The sequence below is a fragment of the Chinchilla lanigera genome, unplaced genomic scaffold (assembly GCF_000276665.1).
Source record: "Chinchilla lanigera isolate Chin_1 unplaced genomic scaffold, ChiLan1.0 scaffold00050, whole genome shotgun sequence".
In the NCBI taxonomy this organism is placed as follows: Eukaryota; Metazoa; Chordata; class Mammalia; order Rodentia; family Chinchillidae; genus Chinchilla; species Chinchilla lanigera.
In genome coordinates, this window is record NW_004955451.1 from 761496 (window position 1) to 784974 (window position 23479).

Sequence of the window (23479 nt, forward strand, 5' to 3'; positions counted from 1 at the left end):
TCTGCCTAGTTGAAACTACAGTTACGCACTGCCATGCCTGGCTGGTGTACTCATTTTTAATTAAAAAAAAAAATACATGCATTTCAATGTTCCAAAAGTGTTTACAGTAGAAAACATCTCAAGCTGGGCATGCTGATGCACACTTGTAGTCCTGGCTGCTTGAGAGGCTGAGGCAGGAAAATGGCTCAAGTCCAGGAGTCTGGGGCCATCCTATGAAAAAACCTCATCTTTGAGGGGGAGAAGAAAATAAGTGTCCGACTGCTTTGATGTGGGTGGATAATAAAAAGTCTGTAAGCAACCACTATTAACTCTTTCTTGTATATACAAACTACATACATGTATATACTGTGCTTTTATGTACATTGAAAAATCTTTCTTAAAATACTATACTGTATATCAAATTTTTTCCTTTAATGTATTATAGACTATTCAACAGCAGTCATACTGTTATGAGAATTCAGTAAACTAATACACTTAAAGTTCTTAAAACACTGCCTGCTACATAATTAAGATTCAAGAAATGTTATCACATTATCATTCTTCAGATTTTTTTTTTTTGAGACAGGGTCTCACTATGCAGTTCAGGCTGGTCCTGAGCTCACTGTGTAGCCCAGGCTGGCCTCAAACTTGCAGCAATCCAAGTGCTAGGATTACAGGCATGCCTGGCCTTTGTATTTTTTTAAGTAAAGGTGACTGTCATTTTGACTGTATAGTGTTTCCTTAAATGAATATACCAGAATGTATTTATTCTGACCTTTATTGGAGGAAATTATAAAGAATGATATAGGGAATGAGGGAATGTCCTCTGTGTGTTTGTGTATTGAATAAAGTTTTCAGTTTGCTTTTTTTTTTAAGAATGACATTCTCTGCTATTCCTCTGTACATTCTAAGGTGCTTTATTGACTCACATACTCCCATTTATCTCGTAGATATCGCATCACGATTGGCAATAAAACCTGTGTGTTTGAGAAGGAAAACGACCCGTCAGTGATGCGCTCACCTTCTGCCGGAAAGCTAATCCAGTACATTGTGGAGGATGGAGGCCATGTGTTTGCTGGCCAGTGCTATGCTGAGATTGAGGTCAGGGTGGTGAATAGATTGTTGGGTCATGGGAGGGAGTTGAGGCAAAGGGTTGGTTGAAATAAACTCAAACTGAAAAATAACAGAAAGGAAATAGAAAGGAAAGAGCATCAGTTGGTTTAATTAGGGTTGTGAACCTTAAGATTTTCTAAACAAAAAATTCACTGTTTTTCTTTGACAAGTGAGGAAACTGTGGCTCTAAAAATAGATACCTACTGACCATTAGGTGTTATGCTGACTGCCGGCTGTATAGAAAAAAATATGGTAAGTGGAGTTGGCACAAAACAGACAATTGATGAAATACGATGAATTCTGAGAGAACAAAGCAGAAGTACAGAGGACTACCTAACCTGAGTTGAGGGTATCTAGTAAGGGAAGCTACCATGAAAGCGGGCACATTTGATCACAGTTGTGAAAGATAGCTAGTACTATATCAGGTGAAGAAGGGCATGTGAGAGTATTTAAAGTTAAGGGAATACTTTGTATAAAGTCACAGAACCAAGAAAGCGTGTTCTGTATTTAGGAGCTGCAAATATGTATTAGTACTGCTTGAGACTAGAGTAAGGTTGAATGGAGAGTGACAAGCAAACATGCTAAAGCAGCAGTGTGAGGCCTTGAATGTGAGGTTGTGAAGGATCGTATTTGCTATACCAGTGAGTTTAGACTATCCTGAAGGCAGTAGGGAGTCACTGAAGGATTTTAGGCAGAAAAGTGATCTAGTGAGATTTGGCCTCTTGAATGATTGTTTCTGGGGAGCTTGTTGGAGGTAGATAGCAGGTAGAGAAATCTCTTAGGAGGTTTTTGAGGTAAAGTACTCTAAGCCAGAAATGAGTAGGACCTAAACCAATGATATGGCAAAAGATTTTTGACAAAAGGTACTTTAGAAAACGTACTTGGCTAGGGTTGGTTAGTAGATAAAAGAAAAAAAAAGTGAAGAGTAGTCCTTTAGGTTTTAGCCTCCTGGATATCTTAGGCAGACATTCTGAGAGTGAGTACCAGATCCATTGGTATGAGGAAGCCAAATTGTTCATCACGTGTAAGTGCAAAGTAAGTAAAATCACAAATTGTTGCAAAGTGGATTTAAAAGTTAGAAATAATTGAACTGTTAGTAATTGTCATTAATCGTCAAAGCTGTATTCTAACAAATGTTCTAATTCCTTACCTTGGTAATCTGTAGGAGATTTTGATAGATTTCCACGTTTTCGGAGCCGATGAATTAGATTTAGATGTTAAAGGAAAAACTGAGCTCTTTAAAAATGTTCATCAATATAAGGAGAGATTAGATTTTAATTTATATATTTTCCACTGTAGGTAATGAAGATGGTGATGACCTTAACAGCTGCAGAATCTGGCTGCATCCATTATGTCAAGCGACCTGGAGCAGCTCTTGACCCTGGCTGTGTAATAGCCAAAATGCAGTTGGATAACCCCAGCAAGGTTCAGCAGGTGAGGAATAAGGGACTATTGCCCTCAGAAGCTAAAGAACATTGCAGTTTGGAGGGGGAAGTGCTCAGTTTGCCCGTTTTTTACTTACACTCTTTTTTTCCTCTGACTTTATGCCTTGTATTTGTGTCTATCATATTGTGGAAATAGAATTTATAAGAATTAATATAATAATACAAAGATGCTATAATTTTCCTGTTTTGCCTCTTCCATTGCCTTCTTTCCTGGTAGATGGGTATGCTGATGAGATACCTTTATTTATTTATTTTTTGGTCTTTTTGAGACAGGGTCTCACTGTGTAGTTCAGGCAGGCCTTGAGCTCATTTTGTAGCACAGGCTGGTCTCGAACTTGCAATAATCCTTCTGCCTCAGCCTCCTGTGTGCTGGGATTATAGGCGTGTGCCACCACACTCGGCTGATATCTTGATTTTGAATGATGGCTCTGAGGTGCATTGGTGTGTTTATGCCTGAATAAAAGGTAATGAATGACAGTTTTTTGTTGGGATTAACAGGCTGAACTTCACACTGGTAGTCTGCCACGGATCCAGAGCACGGCACTTAGAGGCGAGAAGCTCCATCGAGTATTCCACTATGTCCTGGATAATCTGGTCAATGTAATGAATGGATACTGCCTTCCAGATCCTTTCTTCAGCAGCAGGGTATGAATCAACTCTCTTGGGGAAGGGATATACAAGTAGGTTGTCCATTCTGCAAAATAAGATCTATTTAGGATTTTTTAGAAGGATGGCAAAAAGCTGTTTGGTGTAGAATTCTCCCACTTTTAGTTGTGAGATTCAGTCTTTAAATCCTTGCTTCTTACTTTGTCATATGTTTCACATTTAGTTGGGATGACTCCTTTTCAAAATAGAGAATAGAGCCAGTGTTTGATGATTACTCATTTTTTGGGTTTTTATTTGTTCAAGGCAGGGTGTTGTTCTGTATCTAGGCTGGCCTCAAACTCATGGCGATCTTCCTGCCTCAGCCTCCTGAGTGCTGGGATTACAGGCATGCACCACCACGCCTGGCTACTCTGCAATATTAAAGTAAATATTATGTGGTAGTGAATTCAGATATCTCTTTTATTTGGGAGATTATAACTTTAGATCATATTTTCTGTTTTTTTCTCAGGTAAAAGACTGGGTGGAGCGCTTGATGAAGACCCTCAGAGATCCCTCCCTGCCTCTCCTAGAATTGCAAGATATCATGACCAGTGTCTCTGGCCGTATCCCTCTCAATGTGGAGAAGTCAATCAAGAAAGAAATGGCTCAGTATGCTAGCAACATTACATCAGTCCTCTGTCAGTTTCCCAGCCAGCAGGTATTTATAGGGTAACGCTCTTATTTTCTACTGGCTACCACTGGAGGTCATGTTGTGGGATTCCATTCTATTTAGATCCTCCTTACAGTCTGGATGTTGGCTTTTGCAATTTCAAGCATCATGTCCCTCCCAAAACTGTGTTAGGATATAAGCCCAATAATGAAAGCACTATATATGAAGCATAAAGCATCTTGCATGAGAAAAGCATGCTTTGGCTGTGTAATCCATGTAACTTTGTTCTTAGGGCTGTTCTCTAATTAGAGATATATTCATAAATATAAATTGTGAGATATAATGATAATTTTAATACTGGAGACTTTATTTCCTTAGCAGTATTCTTAACCCCTGCCTATATTTTCTCCTCCTCTTCTCCAACTCCGCTTTTTTTCTTTGTGGTGATTGGAATTAGACCCAGGGCCTCATACATGCTAGGCAAGTGCTCTATTACTGAGCTACATTCCCATCCACTTTTCCTGTAAAGTAGATTTATATAGGGAGTAAAGCTGGGCAAATGAGGAGGAAAACTTGGATTTCAACTTTAGTAGACCTTGTCTATCAGAGCTTCCAGGTAGATGGTAGTTTTTGTGATGTTGTCATGATTTGGAATCAAAGAGTCAAAAGAACCAAAAGTTGCTTGCTTATTATAGTGTAAGCCCCTAAACGGTGCCTGGTGAATTTCAGTGCTGCCAGCATGTTAAAGGTAGGAATTGGTATGTTATAACTAAGAAGATTCCTAGTAATGGTGCTATAGAGGCTGATGCTTTGGGTCCTTTGTTAGATTGGGCTTTATTTATTTTCCTTTCTTGTGCCTTAGATTGCCAACATCCTAGATAGTCATGCAGCTACACTGAACCGGAAATCTGAACGGGAAGTTTTCTTTATGAACACTCAGAGCATTGTTCAGCTAGTGCAGAGGTAATTATATGTAACTGCATATTCCTATACTGTCCATGGCTGTACCTTTCTTTCTTTTAAGTGATTATGAAGAGTTTTCTCTCAGGTCTGACTTTGAGAAATTAGAAAGCACTTTATACCTCAGAATATATGTTATATTTTTAAAGTATTTTAGGATTGTGACCTAACTCTGGTACTCAGTATTTCTGATTTCTTTATATTCTTTCCATCCATCATTAAGGCAGAGCAATTCTATTGTTTGTTTGATAAAGATCGTAATTTTTCTTCTGGCACAGGACCCAGTATGACATATATTCTTTGGTGTTTTGTTTTTGTTTTCTGAGACAAGGCCTCACTATGTAGTGCAGACTACTCCCTTATGTAGCCCAGGCTGGCCTCAACTCATGGCAGTCTTCCTGCCTCAGCTTCCTGAGGACTGGGATTATAGGTGTGGGCCACTATACCCAGTTACTGTTTTGAGTTTAAGGAGCCAGTTGGACTAAAGGGGTATTCATAGAGTATTTTCAGCTTTACACACTGTACTGAAAAAATTTTCAGAAATTTCTATCATTTTAAGGGTGTGGCAATAATTTCTCCTTAGCAATAGCAACTGAATCAGGATGTTAGGTAGAACTATGAAGTTTTTTGGTTTTGTTTTTATTTTCCTTTTTCTCTTATCCTTTATAAAAGATCTCATGTGTAGTAAGGTTACTTTTAAGCTTGAGATTTAAATTCATCTGCTTGGTTGATTTTAGGCTTGTCCCTATCCTGCCATATATTCAGAGGAAAAGCCATTCAAGGGAAAATGTAGGACATAAATTTGGCCTCTGGGTTTATTATTTAATAGTGTTGGCCTGTTGATTTTTTCACTGGAGACTTTTTCTGTCTGCCTAGGTACCGAAGTGGCATCCGAGGCCATATGAAGGCTGTGGTGATGGATCTGCTGCGGCAGTACCTGCGAGTCGAGACACAATTCCAGAATGGTAAACTTCCTCTTTTTTTTTTTTTTTTTTTAAGCTTCCTCTTGAGGAATCACTTTCTAAGAAAATTTGTAATTCCATTGGCCAAACTAAATAGTCCCTATAGGACTGTGTAAGAGCTAAGCCATTTTACCATTACTTCTTTTTTTTTCTTTTTTTGGGGTGGGTATTTTGAGGGTCTTGCTTTGTAGTTCAGGCTGGCTTCAAACTTGTGGTGGTCCACCTGCCTCAGCCTCTGGAGTGTTGGGATTACAGGCGTGTTCCATTGTACCTTGCTAACACTTCCTGTTAACAAACTTTCTCCATTCACTGCTACCTTATAAACTAAACCACCATATACCACTGGCACCAAAACAGCTTGAGAAATTACGAATTCGGTGTGCTTGTGACAGAGGGCTGAGGTAATTTTTCTAGCAGAGATTAGTATTCTCTATTGACATCTTCTTGACCTTGCGTAATGAAATTGGTCGAGTCTTAACCAGGCTGAAATAGAAATTCCTTGACGAACATGCCTCTCAGAAGTAATCCAACCACAAACATATGGGAAAGGCTCTGATTTTCCACTACTTTCTGTGAATCATTTAGGTAGACGTTATCTCTGACTTTAGTGAGAAACTCCTTGGCTAAGTTTTAAAGCTGTGTACTATTGGTATCATTTCCTGCCACAAGATGGCAGTGAAATGCCATAGAATTTGAAACAGGACCTAAAATTTTCTTTCTCTGTTCTGTTCCCTTTTGCAACTTTTAAAAGATGGCTCTGCTGCTCATGACTAACAGAATTTCCAAAGTAGATATTAGCAACTGAACCTAGAAGTGTATAAGATAACGTATCACAGCTAAGTTGGTTTTACCTCACTAATGCAAGGTTGTTAGGTTTGAGGATAATTGATTAATGTAATCTATCACATTCTAATAGATTAAAACAGGAAGAAACATGGTCATCAACTCAGGCAGGGGAGAAGAGCATTTGACAAAGTTTAACATTCTTTATGCTAAACTTTTGGAAAGTAGGAATGAAGTAGAACTTTTTTATCTTGTACAAAGGACCCACAAAAGATCTACAGGATTCATGATACATAGTGGTAAAATGTTGAAAGCATTCTCTTTAAGATCAAGAGTAAGACAAAGACAGTTGCTACCACTACTTCTGTACTGGATGTCCTGGCCAGGGCAGTAACACAAGAAAAGAAATTAAGAGGTTTAAGGATTCAAAAGGAGTAAAGAAATGTAGGTCTTCCACTAATAGATGGATGTGATATCTTTTTGGAAAGCTCACAAAACCTTCACGTCTATTATTAAATTTAAAGCCTAATTCAACTGGGCTGGGGATAGCTCAGCAGCACAGTGCCAGCCTGGCAGGCGCAAGGTCATGAGTTCGATTCCAGGTACCAAAACAAAAAAAAATTCAATTGTATTTCTTTACAGTAGAGCTGTTGCTTCAGAAAAGCAACTTACAAAATATTTATTCATTCATTCGTTCATTCATGTATATGTTGTGGTACTAGAGGTTTAACTCAGGGCCTTTGCACTGAGCTATATCCCCAACCCTTTTATTTTTTGAGACAGGGTCTCATGAACTTACCCAGGCTAGGCTCAAATTTTCAATCCTCCAGCCCTAGCCTTCTGGAGTGCTGGAATTACAGGTACATGCCACGAGGTCTGGCTTGTGATTTCATCTTTTATCATGTTCAAAAACAGGAAAAATTAAATTGTACATATTCTGGTGGTAAATATAAATAAAAGCAAAAGAATAACATGATGCTCAGTGTAGTAATTGTAATGAAGAACACAGATTATTCAAACATGCTAAAGATATTCCATGAAAATTTAGTAGCTTTGGAATAACATGAGTATTTAAACTATTGATATATATTTTCTGTGTTCTGTGTATATATATCACAATTAATACTTCGTAAAAAGGGACAAGTAAAAAGGGGGATAGGGGTAGTTAACATGAATGCTTTCTTTCTGTTAATGTTTCCTTCTACCCCAGATAAGTATATATTTTTTAGTTCCCCAGTTCCTAATAATTCATAATACAAAATACATTTATGTTATCACTTCAAAACTATCTTGATAGAGGAACATGTGAATTCATATAGGACAACCAATTTTTTCCTTGCAGCTCTGGGGATGGATCCCAGGTCCTTATAAATTCTAGAAAATTGTTCTACCACTGAGCTACCTTCCCTAAGAACAACCAATTTTTTAAACAGCTTCCCTTTTGCTCTAACTAGATTTCGTATGAAATTTACAGCTTTCTAAACATTGCTATCTGCTGGTTTTCAAATGTATTTTAGCTTAATTTTTCATTTGTTTGTTTGTTTTGAGACAGACTCTCACTATGTAGTTCAGCCTGGTTTTGAACTCATTATGTAGCGTAGGCTGGCCTTGAACTCAGAGTAGAACTCCTTCCTTGTAGTCTCCTGAGTACTGGTATTACAGAGCCTCCATGCCTGGAATATTTTAGTTTCATTTTGAAAGAAAAATGTGTATATCAATCTTTGATATTTAAAGTAGATAAATGAAAGTTGCTTTGGTCCAACTGTAGGAAATCATACAATTAGAGCATCACTGTTCTGGTTGGTAATTTAACATGGAATCTGAACTGAGGTGATACTCTTTTAGTATTTTCATAATTTCCTAAAATTCTAACCCTTGAGAATACTCAAACATTAATTCTCCTTTACTTAGAGATCTAATTCTGAGGTAAGATGCTTTCTGAGAACTATTTCTTACATCCTATTGAATATATCATTGAAGTATACCAAAAGCTTATGTTAGACATAACTTGCTACCCAGAACCAACCTGCCTCAGGTAGCCTTATGAGTAAACTTGAGCTAAAACTATTGCTAGTAGTTAGGGTGAAATATTTTTAGTATGTCAAACATGGAATCAGAATATCAAGCTGGACTAGACCTTGAAGGTCAAATTTAGTGGTATTGACATTTCTTTTTAAGCAACAGAGTCTTCTTTTCTAAGAAAGTCATTTTAGGAAGCTAAGTGAGAGAGGTTAGATTAAGTATGGGTTAGAGTTTTTCCAAAACCCTCAGTTTTTTAAGGCACATCCCTCTCCAATTATTTTATTTTATTATTAGTATTTTTTTGGATTATTGTCTCGCTATGTAGCTTAGGCTGGCCTTGAACTCACAGTGATCCTCCTGCCTCAGTCTCCCAAGTGCTGGGATTACAGGCCTGCACCACTAGACCTGGATTCCAATTTATTTAGTATAATGAAATTGAGGCCTGGAGAGATCAAATGATTTGCTCAAAAGCACAAAGGGAGTTGGTAACAGAAGTAGGCCTTGTGCTCAAGTACTTTATTTTTTAATTTTAATTTAATTTTATTTTGCAGCACTGGCAATTAATCTCAGGGCCTTTGCACTGAGCTCCCCTCAGCCCTTTTTATTATTTTTTATTTTGATACAGAATCTCCCTAAGTTACTAGGTTGCCTAGCTGGGCCAACTTGCTATCCTTCTGCCTCATCTTCCAGAGTCCTGGGATTATAGGCATGCACCACCACACCTAGTTGAGCCCAGGTCTTATATGCAGATTTGCATGACTTCTAGTCTAGTGTTCCTTTACTAATCCAAGTGCTATTTCTGTATAAATCCATCCAAGAAATCTCTTAAGATGTTTTTTTTCACTGCCTATCGGGTAAATTATAAATATTAAGAAACCAACACATACCATATAACTGTGAGCCTTCATGAAGACCAATTCTTCTTGCTGCTTGCAGGTCACTATGACAAATGTGTGTTTGCCCTTCGGGAAGAGAACAAAAGTGACATGAACACTGTACTGAACTACATCTTTTCTCATGCTCAAGTCACCAAAAAGAATCTTCTGGTTACAATGCTTATTGTGAGTATCATTTTTCAGAACCTGTAAGAAAAGTTGATGATATAGGAAATGTAGTTTTTTTACTCCTGGTAGCTGTGGTCAGAGGAAAAGTTACTGTCTTTTATAACTATGGAATGAATGAAGATTGGGTTGTGGGCTAAGAGCTTCTCACATCTACCTTTATCCTTGATCTGAAGGAGCCTGCTACAATTAGAAAAGAGTTGTTTTGGCTATGAGGTGTATAATGTACCCAGGAACTCAAATCTCTTGAGTATTTAGAAATTCCTTGTGCTTTCTCTTTCCTGTTGTCATCGTGATTGTTGCTTTAAAGAAGTCTTTTGTAACTATTGTAGTCTTTCATCTTAATTCTTGTTTGTTCCATAAATACAAGCAATGGCTCTTTTATTAAAAAAAATTAGAAATTCAGTACTGTCCCTCCCCACTAAAGAAATATAAATATATTCTGCAATTTCTTTGACCCCTTTTTGTTTTATTTACATTAAAATCTAAGCTCAGGTTATTGTGTTAGTACTAGGCATATTATTTTACCCCCTACAGCCTAGTAATAAAGAATTAGTAGAAATGGGAATGAGGGATGAGACTTGTAAATGTGAGTAGGACTAATGTGCATTTGACTGGGAAAGGGGCAGAAGTTTGAGGTACTTAGGGATTTTTAAAGATGATTTGCAAGTCCTTTACTCCTTGATCTTTCTGGTTGAGTTAATTCTAGGAATCTAAGAACAAAGAGACAAAATTTAGAATGTTTTACCCTGTAGTCAGTCCTGAGCAGTTGTCATGCTGCTTCATGTTTATGTTCTGGGGAGACAATAGTACCTTTTTACTCCTTAAGTTTCCTTTCTTGTCCCTTTGTGGTACTTTAATTCCATCATTTCTTCTTAGAGGAGAAAAACCGCCATAAAGCTTTACTACTGTTTTTTTATTTCATACTGGTTGACAGTACTGCCACTCATTCAGCTATCTGTATACCTAATTAACTCTACAGGATGTAACACTTTTTAGAGTAACCACTTTTTAAAATATGTAGGGAGAAATCATTACCTTTGCCACCCCAGAATGACTGGATGGTAAGGAAATAGGAGATATATTTGAGAAGGAAAAAAATACAGTATATGAGTACTGTGGAATATTTCAACTTCCCCAAGTGACAGTTTTCAGCAAAGCAATTACATTTGCTTTGGTAATGGCAATTTACTAATTTTTTTTTCTCAAAGAGGGAAGAAATCTCTGACTTTTTCTCCCCTTTCCAAATTTTAATGCAAAGAGTGCTAATTCTCACTTGGATAAAGCCACGACTTTGTGGTTGAAAGGGGTAGTTAGGAGAGAAGAATCTGTCAGTTTGGACCTAGAATAGGGTGGAATTTGCCTTTATAGGAAGCTAATTATGGTGAAATTTTCATCTTATTATGATTACCTTTTTAAGAGCTTAACAGTTTTCTGCACTAAAAATAGATCTAAGTCCAGAATCCTTGGAGTAGCAGAAGAGTAATGATCGTCCAGGGCCGTCGCTGGGTTTCTTAAATTCTAATTTGTAAGATATAGGGGCTCAGCTCGCTCCTTTTGCAGAGTGATTGTAAGTAACGCTTGCCTTAAGAATCTCATTATTGGAACACGGAGCCATATTTCCTCTGAGAATTCTGGAGTAGCTTTGAGCCGGGGCTGTTCATTTCTCAAGTAATCACGCTGGTGTGATGGAGAGAGAAAATGGCAGCTGTTCGGAGCTCAGGCCTTCAATTTTCTTCAGAGTCCAGTCACTCAAGTGTGTAATTACACGGGGGGTGCTGCAGAGGTGTTGGGCCCTGTCAGAGAACTGGTTTGAGGCTTTGCTTTCTGCTTTTGCCATCCAGGACAGGCAGAAGCCAATGGGACCCTGCCTTGGTGCTGTTCTTTTCACCCCTACCTTGTCATCTTGATTACTTCTTACCTGCATAAGTAGTGCACAAACTTTCTTTCCAGAGTGCTGAGCTCTCTGGGGAGAAAAAAAAGCGTATCTGGGTATCTGGGTTTAGATGAATAGGACAGAAGAGGAGGAAGAGGAGGAAGAGAACAAGAGAAAGAGTAGGTGGAGTATTGAAGATATAAACCAGGAAGCTGAATTTATCCTTTTCTCTATTTTGGCATCTTTACATTTTTCTTTAAAAAAACAAAATAAGACTCAATAAGCATAATAGTATTTATAGGCTTGTGTATCATTAATTTCTTCTCAAATATCGGTTATTTTCACCTCATCTCAGAAATTTGGAAATCATAAAGCTAATTGATGAGGTTAAGCTTAGGGCCAGCTAGCAGTGACAAATGGATCAGGGGATAAAAGTTCAGATGGCGCCCTTTTCTCTGATCTGATATTATTGAATGCCAGACATGTCTTCTTCTTTTCTTCTTAACAGTGGCCAGCTGTTCCCCCTTCCCCATCATCTCCATTAATGGTAGTAGCTGGTTAAGAGCCGTTTTAGTCCTTAAGATTACTTGGTCTTACTGTCTTTTACAGATGTCACAGGGAGATGGTAGCATTTCAATTCCTCCAGCTTGTGTTCTCCTGAGGTACCCTTTCTTTGTTTACCTTGGCTTCCTGATTGATGGCTTTGTGCCCAGCATTCCAATCTCTGTTTTCTAGAAGTGGGAATGTTGATGGTGTGCTTTGCTGAGCCAGGTGATGATTTCTGTGATCTTTGGGCCTAGAAGAAGGGATCAAGAAAATCAGGCTGCTGTAGTGAAGAGGTGCCTTCATCCTCCCCAGGAGTTAGCATAAATTGTCTAGAATTTGCCTCAAAGACTCAAGCAAATTTCTAACCTTTCACCCCATATGGAAAGTAAAATAAGTAAAAGGCTAAGGTCCTGTTAGGTTTTCTCCATTTGGAGAGAGTGTACCACGAACAAAAACAAAGTCTGGATAACCAATAATAAATTCACTTTTTGAAAGCTGCTCTTATTTATTTATTTTTGAGATAGGGTCCCAGTATGTAATGTAGGCTGGACTTAAGTTTACTATGTAGCCCAGTTTCCCAGATGCTTACATTATCGTCTATTTTCTTAATTTTAAAATTACAGGTAAAAGTTTTAATACTGGAGGACCATTGTTTATGTTTGCTTACAACTATTTAAGGGACTCATTAACTATATTATGTGGTAGAAATAAAGTATCATAGCTGTCTAGATAGCCATGCACATAGCCTATAACCCCTTAGATGCTGAATAGTCTAACCCTTCATTGCTTATTCTTAGTTGTGGTACAGTCCACATGAACTCTTTTCATATAAGTACCATGCATATGCTTTGCTTTAGACAGGGAGCATCTAAAATGTTAATTAAGTGCCTCTCTCTCTTCATTTTAACATGACTGCATATAATTCATCCAATATTTACGTAAAGAAAAAAAGTCTCAGTAGTCTGATCTGAAGTTTATTGATTAAGGTTGTTACTATCAGTTTCTTGTTAAACTTGCCTGTAGCATCTTTGGAATGTCAGAAAATCCAGGTGCGACTGGAAGAAGCTACCAGACCATTGTTGATGTTGGGGTTAGGGCCTTACACAGCTGAACAGTAGTTAATGGCTTGAGGGCATGACACACAAGGTCACAGTCTTTCCATTTTGAATTGCCTCCCTCAGAGGCATTTAATGCTTAGGATGCTAAGGTCAAGTTGAACTATTTGAGCTTTTCTTCAGTCAGCTATATAAGTTTGGGTATGGCTTTGAACTGAAGCATGTTTATTATATTTCTGAAAATCCAGTCATCTTGAACAAGAATAAAAACAAGAACACCTACGTTGTGCCAGTCTTAACTGTTACTGAAAGATAATTCTGATATTTGCAAATGACCTATAATCCCAAAATCAGTGAGTTGCTTCTTTAAATAAACTGTGTTACGTTGAGGAAACACATTTGCTGACATAGTTGCCTTTTAATGGCTTTGTCAAAATGTTCACCAAGATTAGATGGTGATGCTGGGCTGCACAGTTGCCCAAAGGAAGCTAGTATTCAGGATAGAGGGCCACGAGTTTCCTGCTGGATGTTTGCATTGTTGAATGAGTGGCTCTGAAGAAAGCGGATGGCTTCTTTCAGGACCTCATCACTATGTCTAGGTCAAGGATAAGAAAGTGTTGAGAAAGTTGTTCTATATATAATTTTCTATTAATGATGACAGTGGACAGTACATTATTTGACTGGAAAATTTCCAAGTCAGGATATACTAATGGAAGTAGTGGCTTGTTCTTACTGTGCTTCATTTTTCACATCTCAAAAAGATCTGTACTTGGGGCTGGGGATTTAGCTCTGGCACAGCGCCTGCCTGGCAAGTGCAAGGTCATGAGTTCGATTCCCGGTACCAGAAACCACCCCCCTCGAAAAAAAAAGATCTGTATTTATACATCCCTGGAATTTCTATTTGCTTATTCTCAGCAAAACATAGCACTTAGTTGCATTTTTTTGGTTCCTGTTTGCTTTTATAATTAGGATAAGTGAAAGAAGTCCTTTAGTATTCAAGAATCCTGTATCTATTTGCCTTAATAGCAGTTTTTGTTTTCCTCACTCAGATGGGTAGAAACATAGTTGCACCTCCTTAACTATAAATCATGAGTTTTATGACTTTGGACAGTTGGAGCAGACCTTTCTTTAGTGGATTGGGAAAAAAGAATCCCAAGTTCTAAATCATTTTCTCAAAATAAAAAAGGTGGATGAGGGAGAATGGAGATGGAAGGAAGGGGTAAGTGAGTATAAAAAGAATTAAGAAGTGTTACATACATGTGCTGCAGACATATACTAATAAAAAAGTCTGAGACACCTCAGTAAGAGAATAACAGTGTTGAATATTCCTAAAGTACTTATCTGTGATATAGAACATAGTAGGGGTTTTAGAAAAAGTGTTTTGGGAAATGTGTGTCAGTCCGAAATGCCAAGTCCCACATTTTAATTTATATTGCTGGGTAAAGGACTATACACAGTATCTCTGAGATGAGAAAAGATAAGTATACAATAGATATTCTTCAAGAAAAGAGCTGGTAATCAAGCAATAGGGAAAAGATGAAATAGAAGTGGATTTAAAAAAAAGATCTGGGGGCTGGGGATTTAGCTCAGCGGCAAAGCACCTGCCTGGCAAGTGCAAGGTCGTGAGTTCGGTTCCCGATACCGGAGAAAAACCAAAAATAAATAAATAAATAAATACATAAATACATAAAAAATTTTAAAAAGATCTGATTTCCAGCAGCGCGTACGCACACACACACACGCGCACGGTCTTTCGTGTCCCATGGAAGAAAGATTCACTAAAAAGATTCAAAATTATTTAAAAATCTGAATAGAGGAAGCAATACCTACATGAGTATATTTTAAATGATGTATTAAGAATTACTATACCAGTAGCTCAGTAAAACCTGTAAAAGGACAGACATTTATAATAACTGCATTTATGGTTTTTTGGGCTTACATAGAAATTACATGGATAATGGATGAATTTAGGGAATAAGCTGATATTCCACTGGATCCCAGTAGAAATTTTTTTCTCACAATACAGTAGGGATTTTTATTAACATTTTTAATTTTTTAGAAGCAGAACCTAATAATGAATAAATTATGGATTCTATGTTAAGAGTTTGTTTTTCTTCCTTGGAATGATTCTTGGTATGGGAACAAGATAAATGATTTTGGATATAGAATTGCCAGAATATGAGATGGTGCTTTTAGTCAGTGTGTATTCATAAAAGAATAATTTATCCTGGGTTTCTGTTTTGCATTCTCCTGGGATGCTAATCATTTGGATTGTAGAATTATAACTACCAGGATGGCTCATTTTGCCTCATTCTACCTTTTCTCTCAAAGTGGGAGAGGGAACAAGAAGGCTGTTAGTCTCTACCTCATTTAAAACCTCTTGAAACTTTGAGACATCATCTGTTATTTCTTACCCAAAATTCCCTTGATCCTTTTTAGTGGTCTGTGATGATTTTTACTGCATGTTAAAAGTATAGTGTTAATTTGTAAAGAAATACATTAAGAATTTTGAATCTGAATGATTGAGAGATTTGGGCTTTTCCTCCTTGGCAGCTGCTTCTCTTGGGATCATCTTTACCAAATTGTTTAGAATAAAAGTAACAGGAAGGTTACATTTTCTTAATAATCCAGCTTTGTTTTCTTTCCTTTTTCCTATTTCAGAGTCCTTTCCACTACAGTTCTTATTAATGTAGATGTGTTTGTACTTTTTCACATTAACAATTAGGATCAATTATGTGGCCGTGACCCTACTCTCACTGATGAGCTGCTGACTATCCTCACCGAACTAACTCAACTCAGTAAAACCACCAATGCTAAAGTGGCACTTCGGGCCCGTCAGGTAAGGACAGTTATTGGTTATCTTGAAGGAGGGCTGGTTTTCATGGTTTGGGAAGTTCTACAAACTGAGCTTTTACTTAATCACCTTACAAAGATCATTCAGTTTTTTGTGTATGTCACATTGTTCTCAGAACAAATGTTTTCATTTGGTGTTTTTTTAGGAGAAAGGAAATGATTAATGTCGAGTCTCTAAAGTAGGAGCCCTTTCCATCATAAAATCCTGATATTGTTCCCTACTCTCCCTAGTATCCCTGTGATAGTAAATAGGATCAGGCAGAGGAAAGGAAACAGAGGGGAAGAAATCGACTCAATATTTCTCACTTCCTAAGGGGAGCTTAGAAACAGATGAGAACTGTTAAGTAGATAGGAAATAACCAAGTGTGGAAAGCCAAAAGATAATGAAATGAATCTTAGATGCTAGCAATCAGGACAACCCCAGAGAAGTCCAGTTAGTTTCACCCTGTAGCCTTCATTTCCATTCCAAAAGGTTTCAGCAGGGAAGCGGAGAGTTGGTGCTCCCTTTGTGTCTCAATGCTTGTGCATTGACAAGGAGGCAGTATTTGAAGCTGTTCAGTGACCTTCTGCTTTCTCTACAATTGTATCCATGTCACTGAACTATTCAAAGTTATTGAACCTCTCAGTGACCTGCTGAGGGTATTCAGGTCCCACCGTGTCCCTGTTTGTTTGTGACACTGCTTTCACTTTCTGTGCTTTCTCACATGCATTGGTGTTACTTCCTCATGCCCTCTTGGTACTCAGTATCTGGGACTGTCAAATCAGCTTTTCCTAGTCTGCCTTTCTACTTCGGAGTTGCAAAGGCTAGCTGTCCCGCGTTCACCTTCCCCACAGCTGCTCTCTGCCAGATGTGATTCCCAATTAACAGCTAGTCATGCAGTCCCTAGGACTAGCAGCTTTGCAATGGTAAATCACATGCACTGATGGAACTTGATTGAAGCTGTCCGCCGCCCCCCCCATGGGAAATTGCTCACAACTCAAATTATGATGAGAGTCAACTGAGATTCAGTATTTGGTAGCATTGACTTTATGCTGCAGGACCTAGGAGTTGTTTTACTTGGTCTCTGTTTTATCTTTGATGCCTGCAGTTACAGATTTATATTTACTGCCTTTGTATCAGAGCTGCCTAATAGGAGTCTAGAATAATCACTCCCTTGAGAACTTATGCCTCTTATTTTGCGTTCACTCTAGGTTCTTATTGCCTCCCATTTGCCATCGTATGAGCTTCGCCATAACCAAGTAGAGTCTATCTTCCTATCAGCTATTGACATGTATGGACATCAGTTTTGCATTGAGAATCTGCAGGTATATATATAATAACCCTTTCTATCACTTCGCATACTTGTCCTCTTTATTCACACAAGGATAATTCAATTAATTTTGATTTCCATATAATGAAGTTTTATACATTGACTTTCAAAAATGATTTATAGTTACGAATTTTTTTTCATTTTTTTTACTTCCTATTAAAACTATGGGTTAGCTTAAAAAATAAAATAAGCTTGCCTTGATAGAAGTGTCCTATTGAAGTCTTTACCTCTTGTGCTTTTACTTAGAAAGTATTCTAATCCAGAATTAAGTGGCAAGACTGTTTGATATCTGATTTTTTGGAATCAGATGCACACATAAATGGGTGTTACTTTTCTGGCAATAAAATTGCTTAAATATAATATAATTTTAATGTTTACTATTAAGCTTTATAAAGAGCCAATTTTATAAGAGATTATTGGAAAATTCTACCACTAACTGGAAGGACCTTGAATATTTTTAAAACATCATTTTCTCAGAGGTGACTTTCTAGCTGTGTGCAGTGGTGCATGCCTGTAATCCCAGCACTGTGGGAGGCTGAGACAGGGGTATCACATGCCTGAGCTCTACCTGGATAATGTAAGGAGACCCTATATCAAAATAAAACACACAGTCATGCCCATACCTTGGTATTGACTGCTTTGAAACTTGTCATATTTGGTTCTCAACATATTTTGATGTGAAAATTTTGTCACAGTACTGGTGGTTTGGTAGTGAACGTTCAGCCTAGAACTTGTCCCTGTTGATTACCTCATTGCTAACTACTCTTCCCATCTGAGCACTCATCATATTTGGTACTTGTCACATCTACCACAACCAATTAATGACAAGTACCTAGGTAGTACTGTTAAAAAAGGCTGAGGATGTATCACTGGATTTGAGCCCCAGTACCTCAGAACAAACAAACAAGAAATGACTTCCTATTTTTCTACCTAGAAATCAGGACTCAAATTGGTATATATCAAAGGAATCTTCAGACTTCCTCCTGGGAAACCTGAAAGGGGAAAGGGATGTTTTTTTTCTTAAATGGTTCACAGTTGAAATTAAGGGGTCTCAACTGGGGCTCACATCTAGGATTTATCACACTGAGGTATTTAGACAATATTTAGGAAGTGAAATATAGATATATGTTGGAAAGGTTAATAGTAATCATGAACACTTGAAGTGTAGTTAATGATACATGTTAATGTATTATTCTAAGAATTGTATGTATACAACCTTCACAACAGCCCTTTGAAGATAAGTGTTATTTCCTCCATTTTATACCTGAGGAAACTGAGGCACATAGAGGTTGTATCTATGTATGGCAATCATAAACAGCATTCTTAGTTTCCATTAAATGTTTTAAATTGTTCTCTTTTGGATATTATGGTTTAAACCTACCTTTGTACCTTCCAGAAACTCATCCTATCTGAAACTTCTATTTTTGATGTTCTACCAAACTTCTTCTATCACAGCAATCAGGTAGTGAGGATGGCAGCTCTGGAGGTGAGTATTTATGGCATGTGATATGACTTTCTCCTTGGTGTCTTCTAGGTGTTTGGCTATCATGCCAGTTCTTCTTCTTTGGTCATAAGGTAGGTTATTAAGGGGTAACCTTCTTTTCCTTTGAAGCAATAAATGCTGATTCATTGTCTTATTTAAGTGTTTTGTCTCAACTAATCAGTTTCTAGTTTCTGATCACAGGGAAATAGTGACTATCATTTTTCCATACTTTCCAGGTATTTGAATTCTTCCAGTTCATAATGAATTAAGAATCACTATAACAGGGCTGGGGATATAGCTCAGTGACACAGGCTCCTGTCTGACAAGTGCAAGGTCCTGAGTTCGATTCCCAGTACCCCTTTCCCAAAATATCAGATTCACTATAACACAATAAGTCAAAAAATATATGGCTTAAAAAAATACATGGTTTTTTCAAATATGTATAACTACCATTTTGTGATTTCAGCCAAATTAAAATGGATTTTAATTCTATTTTGAATTGGCAAGCAGTTCTTATAAAATTTTGTCTTATAGGAAAGAAGGCAGTAGGATTTAATGCACTGTGTGTTAATTTAATGAACTTTTTATTTAATCTTACAGTTACTTTATGAAGTTAAAGAAAATGAGACTCTGAAGCCATGTGTGATGGCACACTCCTGTAATTTTCTACTCTTAGAGGCTGAGATTGGAGGATTAGAAGCTTGAGTCCAGCCTACACGACTTAAGGACTTAACAGTATCTCATAAAGGTGGCAGGGCTGGCTAGGGAAGTAGCTGAGTGTGAAGGCCTGGGTTCAATCCCCTAGTACTGAAAAAAAAAAAAAAAAAAAGACTTTGAAAGGTTAAATTACTTGTCCAGAAATCATATAGATAATAAGCAGAGGAATTTGCATTTAAACTCAGATTAGTCTGAGTCCAAAGACTTTTCTGTTTCCACTGCACCACACTATCTCATGAAGAAGAAAAATTGCAGGCCTTGACTGCTGCCTTAAAATTACCGAGTAGATATTTTTGAAGATGAAGAAAAGGAGTAATTTAGATAATTTTATGTAATATCACCATAGTCTGTTCCTAGCTCGGGGTTGCTTTTTATTTGTATTCTGTGGTTAAAGTGTGTAAACTATCCTACTTAGTAAATACCAAATACTTGAATTAAGTGTTTTTCAGCTGTTACTGTTTCTTTAACTCTTGAGTCAAGTTAATGTATTTGAGATATGTCAAGTTATACCTCCCTACTCTTGCCTGGAATTGGATATCTATATTATTCAAAATTGATTTTAGGCATTGTGCTTAGAAAACAATGTACAAGATAGGAAAAAGAGTTAAAGTATACTGTAGTTACTTCCATCTTTTGCCTTTATACCTAAGTGGCTCAGAATCCATGCTTCTCATTTTTTTATCGTTCTGACTTCTGTCTTCTGTTGAAATAATCATGTGTAATGTATTAATAGTCATGGTTGTATGTCCTAATCTTTTGCTAAAGATCAGCCCTTCTACAGAGTTTAACTTAGAGCAGTGGTAGTAAACCTATAGCGTGTGTGTTTTTCTTTTAAGACAAAAGATATTAATGTATGAGTTTTTTCTAAATTGAAACCTCAGTATTCAAGTTTAATTGCAGTCTTGGCACTTTTTGATAAATAAGTGGGTTTTGGGTTGCAGTTTGTGCACTTGGTCTGTAAAAGATTTGCCATCGCTGGCTTAGTGTAAAATGGTTACCATGCATCTAGAGGTGTATAGCAGAGGCAGCCTCGTTTTATTTCCATCTGTATTCATGGAGCTAGCATTGAGGCTCAAGATTGATTGTGGCAAAATATATATGAGGTATGATTAAAAAAACACAGTGGATGTTTAAATTTTTAAAAATGCATTACAGTGAAAGACAGATTATTCTTAATCCCTTCAAAATACTCCCTCTTGCTTCAGACATACTTAGCCCATTTTTCTTGCCACTTTCTGAAGCAGTTCTAGAAGTCCTTCCTCCATGTCTTTAGTCACACTGATGTGGCTGCCTTGGTGTCCTGAATCGATTTTAAATGTTTATCTTTCATAATCACTTTGATTTGGGGATGAGTCAGAAGTTGACTGGGACCAGAGCTGGTGTATAAGGTAGATGAGGACACATTATAATGTTTTTACAAGCCTGTGTTTCCACTGGATGACACTTAGCAGCAGCATTCACCATATTTTTATCATACCTCATAAAGACACTTTTGAAAGAGAATTTCTAGACCTGCTTCAAAAGTAGCAAGAATGATGGGATAAGTGTGTTTGAAGCAAGAGCAAGTATTTTGAGGGGAATAAATGGCAATGCCTCTCTTACTGTAATAATATTTTTATTTAAATACACACATTTTTTTTTACCAGCCCTTAAATATATGGGACCTTGGGACCTCTCACTGTAGACTATCACCTTTTACATCCAATACTTCTTTTTAAGACTATCTTTTTCCTGATAAAGCCATTCTCTTCTCATTTTTTGAAGTTTATTTACTGAAGATTACTTTTTAACCAGGTGTATGTTCGAAGAGCTTATATTGCCTATGAACTTAACAGTGTACAGCACCGCCAACTTAAGGACAATACCTGTGTGGTGGAATTTCAGTTTATGCTACCCACGTCTCACCCAAACAGGTGAGTTTGACTGTGCTATATGTACCTGAGCTAGCCAGAGGCCTATCAAGAGAGTTATGAGGGGTAATGAGTATGATAATTCCATGTTTTTTAAAGCTAGAAATACAGAGTAGACATGAATAGATTTGAACCATAAGAAAAGAGCTTCTTGATGCCAGCATCTTTGATCTGGAGAGATAATGTTATGATCTAGTTAAGATACAAATTTAAGATTTCTCTATTCCATCTTGGCTGTTTTATGTTATTAAAAAAACCCTCCCTCCCTTCCTTCCTCTCTCCCTCCCTCCCTCCTTCCTTTCTTCTTCCCTCCCTCTCTTCTTTCTTCCCTTCCTTCCTCCCTCCTTCCCTCCCTTTCTCCCTCTTGTTGGAACTTCGTCAGAAAGTCACTTTTTAAGTAGTTTTAGTCAGCAATTCAAACCAGAAAACATTTTGGGTGGAATGCTTTGCTTTTTTATTTATTTGCTATAGATTGAAGTTGTACCTGAACTAGTTTTATTAACTCCTTAAAAACAGACACCTGAATTTAACAGTTGAAATTCAATCAGATTTTTAAAATAACACTTCAGAACCAACTCCATAAATTTAAGTAAAATACTTAATTGCTTATGTCAACTCCATTAGCATTTTTTCCTTCTTAAATCCTTTTAACTGTACATATGGAAATTTGTTTCAGTATTTCTTTGGTTTTAAAATGAAATACTTTATCTTATATACTCATTTTCAAGAACTATTCTGAGGTAATGAAAATCTAGGTATTCCACCCACAAATATGTTCATTTCCTCCTATATTTTCATTCTTTGTAGTAATACCATAGGAAATATAAATACCACAGCCAATCTTAACTTGCCCCTCTCCATTTCTTTTTTATGGCCTTTGGTTCTTCACTTGGTATTACAGAGTACTATGTCTTTGGGGATCCTTAGTTATAGACACCAGAAATGGTTTTTCCCGAATTACTACTTCACCCAAAGCAATAGAGCCTTTCTGGAGACAAAGAAGTCTGTGCTGAGACTTTTGACCACTGGATGCCACTGTTGATCCACTAGAAGTCGGCAGATGAGCAGAGTCATCTTCAGAAAAAGTACCTCTCTTCTTCGCCTCAGAAGATCCTTTCAGTTCTTTACCTCAAACATGCCTTATGGCTGGCAGAGAAAAGCATATATCCTTGATTTAGCAAGCACCTCTCGGTACATTTTTGCCTCCATGGATTTCAGAATCTCATTTTCAAGAAACGAATGGTTGTCCTTCAGCGCGCGGTGGAGTACTCATGGCACACATAGGCTCAGCACTCGGTCTTTTCCTGCATTCCTTTGAATAATTGTAGAGAACTACATGCTATACTTAATCCTCTGTAATTCTCAAGACAGTCTTCCTTTCTTCCTGTTTTCTGCTACCTCTTCCCTTTGGGCAGTGATTTGTAGTCAGCTTGCAGGGCTGCCTCTGATTTCCTTCCCTTCTCATAGTTTCCTTGTCTTTCTGAATTGCTTTTCCTGCCTTTTTTTCTTATTCGAAGCTGTGTCTTTAGTTTAGTGTGTGAAAGTTGACTGAAAAATAAGGGAAATTCTTAACTGCTTTGTCAAGAAATCTTAATCACTTTTCCATATCAGAGATGTGAACCTTGGTTTGCCCTGATGTTGTTTTAAAACTTAGATACTTATCCTTCCTCTATGGATAAAGACCAGGCTTAGACAGATTCTGCTTGGACAGAATCTATAGTCTCTAAAGTCTTCCTTGGTTATGTATGTAATTTTAAAGCTTCTGAAATAGTGTTGTCATCGGTATTATCATTATTATTGGTGTAGATCTGAAGGTAAAGATAAATGCAAAATAAGGAGTAAAGAGAAAATCTTCATGAAATCCAGAATAATGTTAAAATGGCTTTAATACTTTTTTTTGATCTAATATATTTTTGTTAGGATTAGATGATTATATTTGATCACAAAGGATATAGAGTCATACCTTGCTACTCAGCTATTTTGAATCTCATCAGATTTGCTGCTTGACACATTTTGGTGGGAAAAATCTGTCCCACTAATTGTTGTTTGGTACAGGACCCACAAGCTAGAACTTGTTGATGTTGATTTCCTCGTGATTTGCTTACCCTTTCCAGCCAAAACAATTTGATACTCATGTTTTTGGTACTTG

General features: G+C 37.3%; 1 protein-coding gene across 1 annotated transcript in view; it reads left to right on the top strand.

The window, feature by feature from the left end:
- Acaca (acetyl-CoA carboxylase alpha) overlaps positions 1 to 23479 on the top strand; it is a gene marked incomplete at its 5' end in the record, with an annotated part of 230860 nt that overhangs the window by 82463 nt on the left and 124918 nt on the right. The window contains 11 exon segments of the mRNA XM_013519172.1: positions 930 to 1080; positions 2392 to 2526; positions 3036 to 3182; positions 3652 to 3840; positions 4655 to 4755; positions 5629 to 5717; positions 9456 to 9580; positions 15783 to 15896; positions 17102 to 17215; positions 18617 to 18706; positions 21215 to 21333. Coding sequence (XP_013374626.1) covers positions 930 to 1080; positions 2392 to 2526; positions 3036 to 3182; positions 3652 to 3840; positions 4655 to 4755; positions 5629 to 5717; positions 9456 to 9580; positions 15783 to 15896; positions 17102 to 17215; positions 18617 to 18706; positions 21215 to 21333 — 1374 coding nt within the window.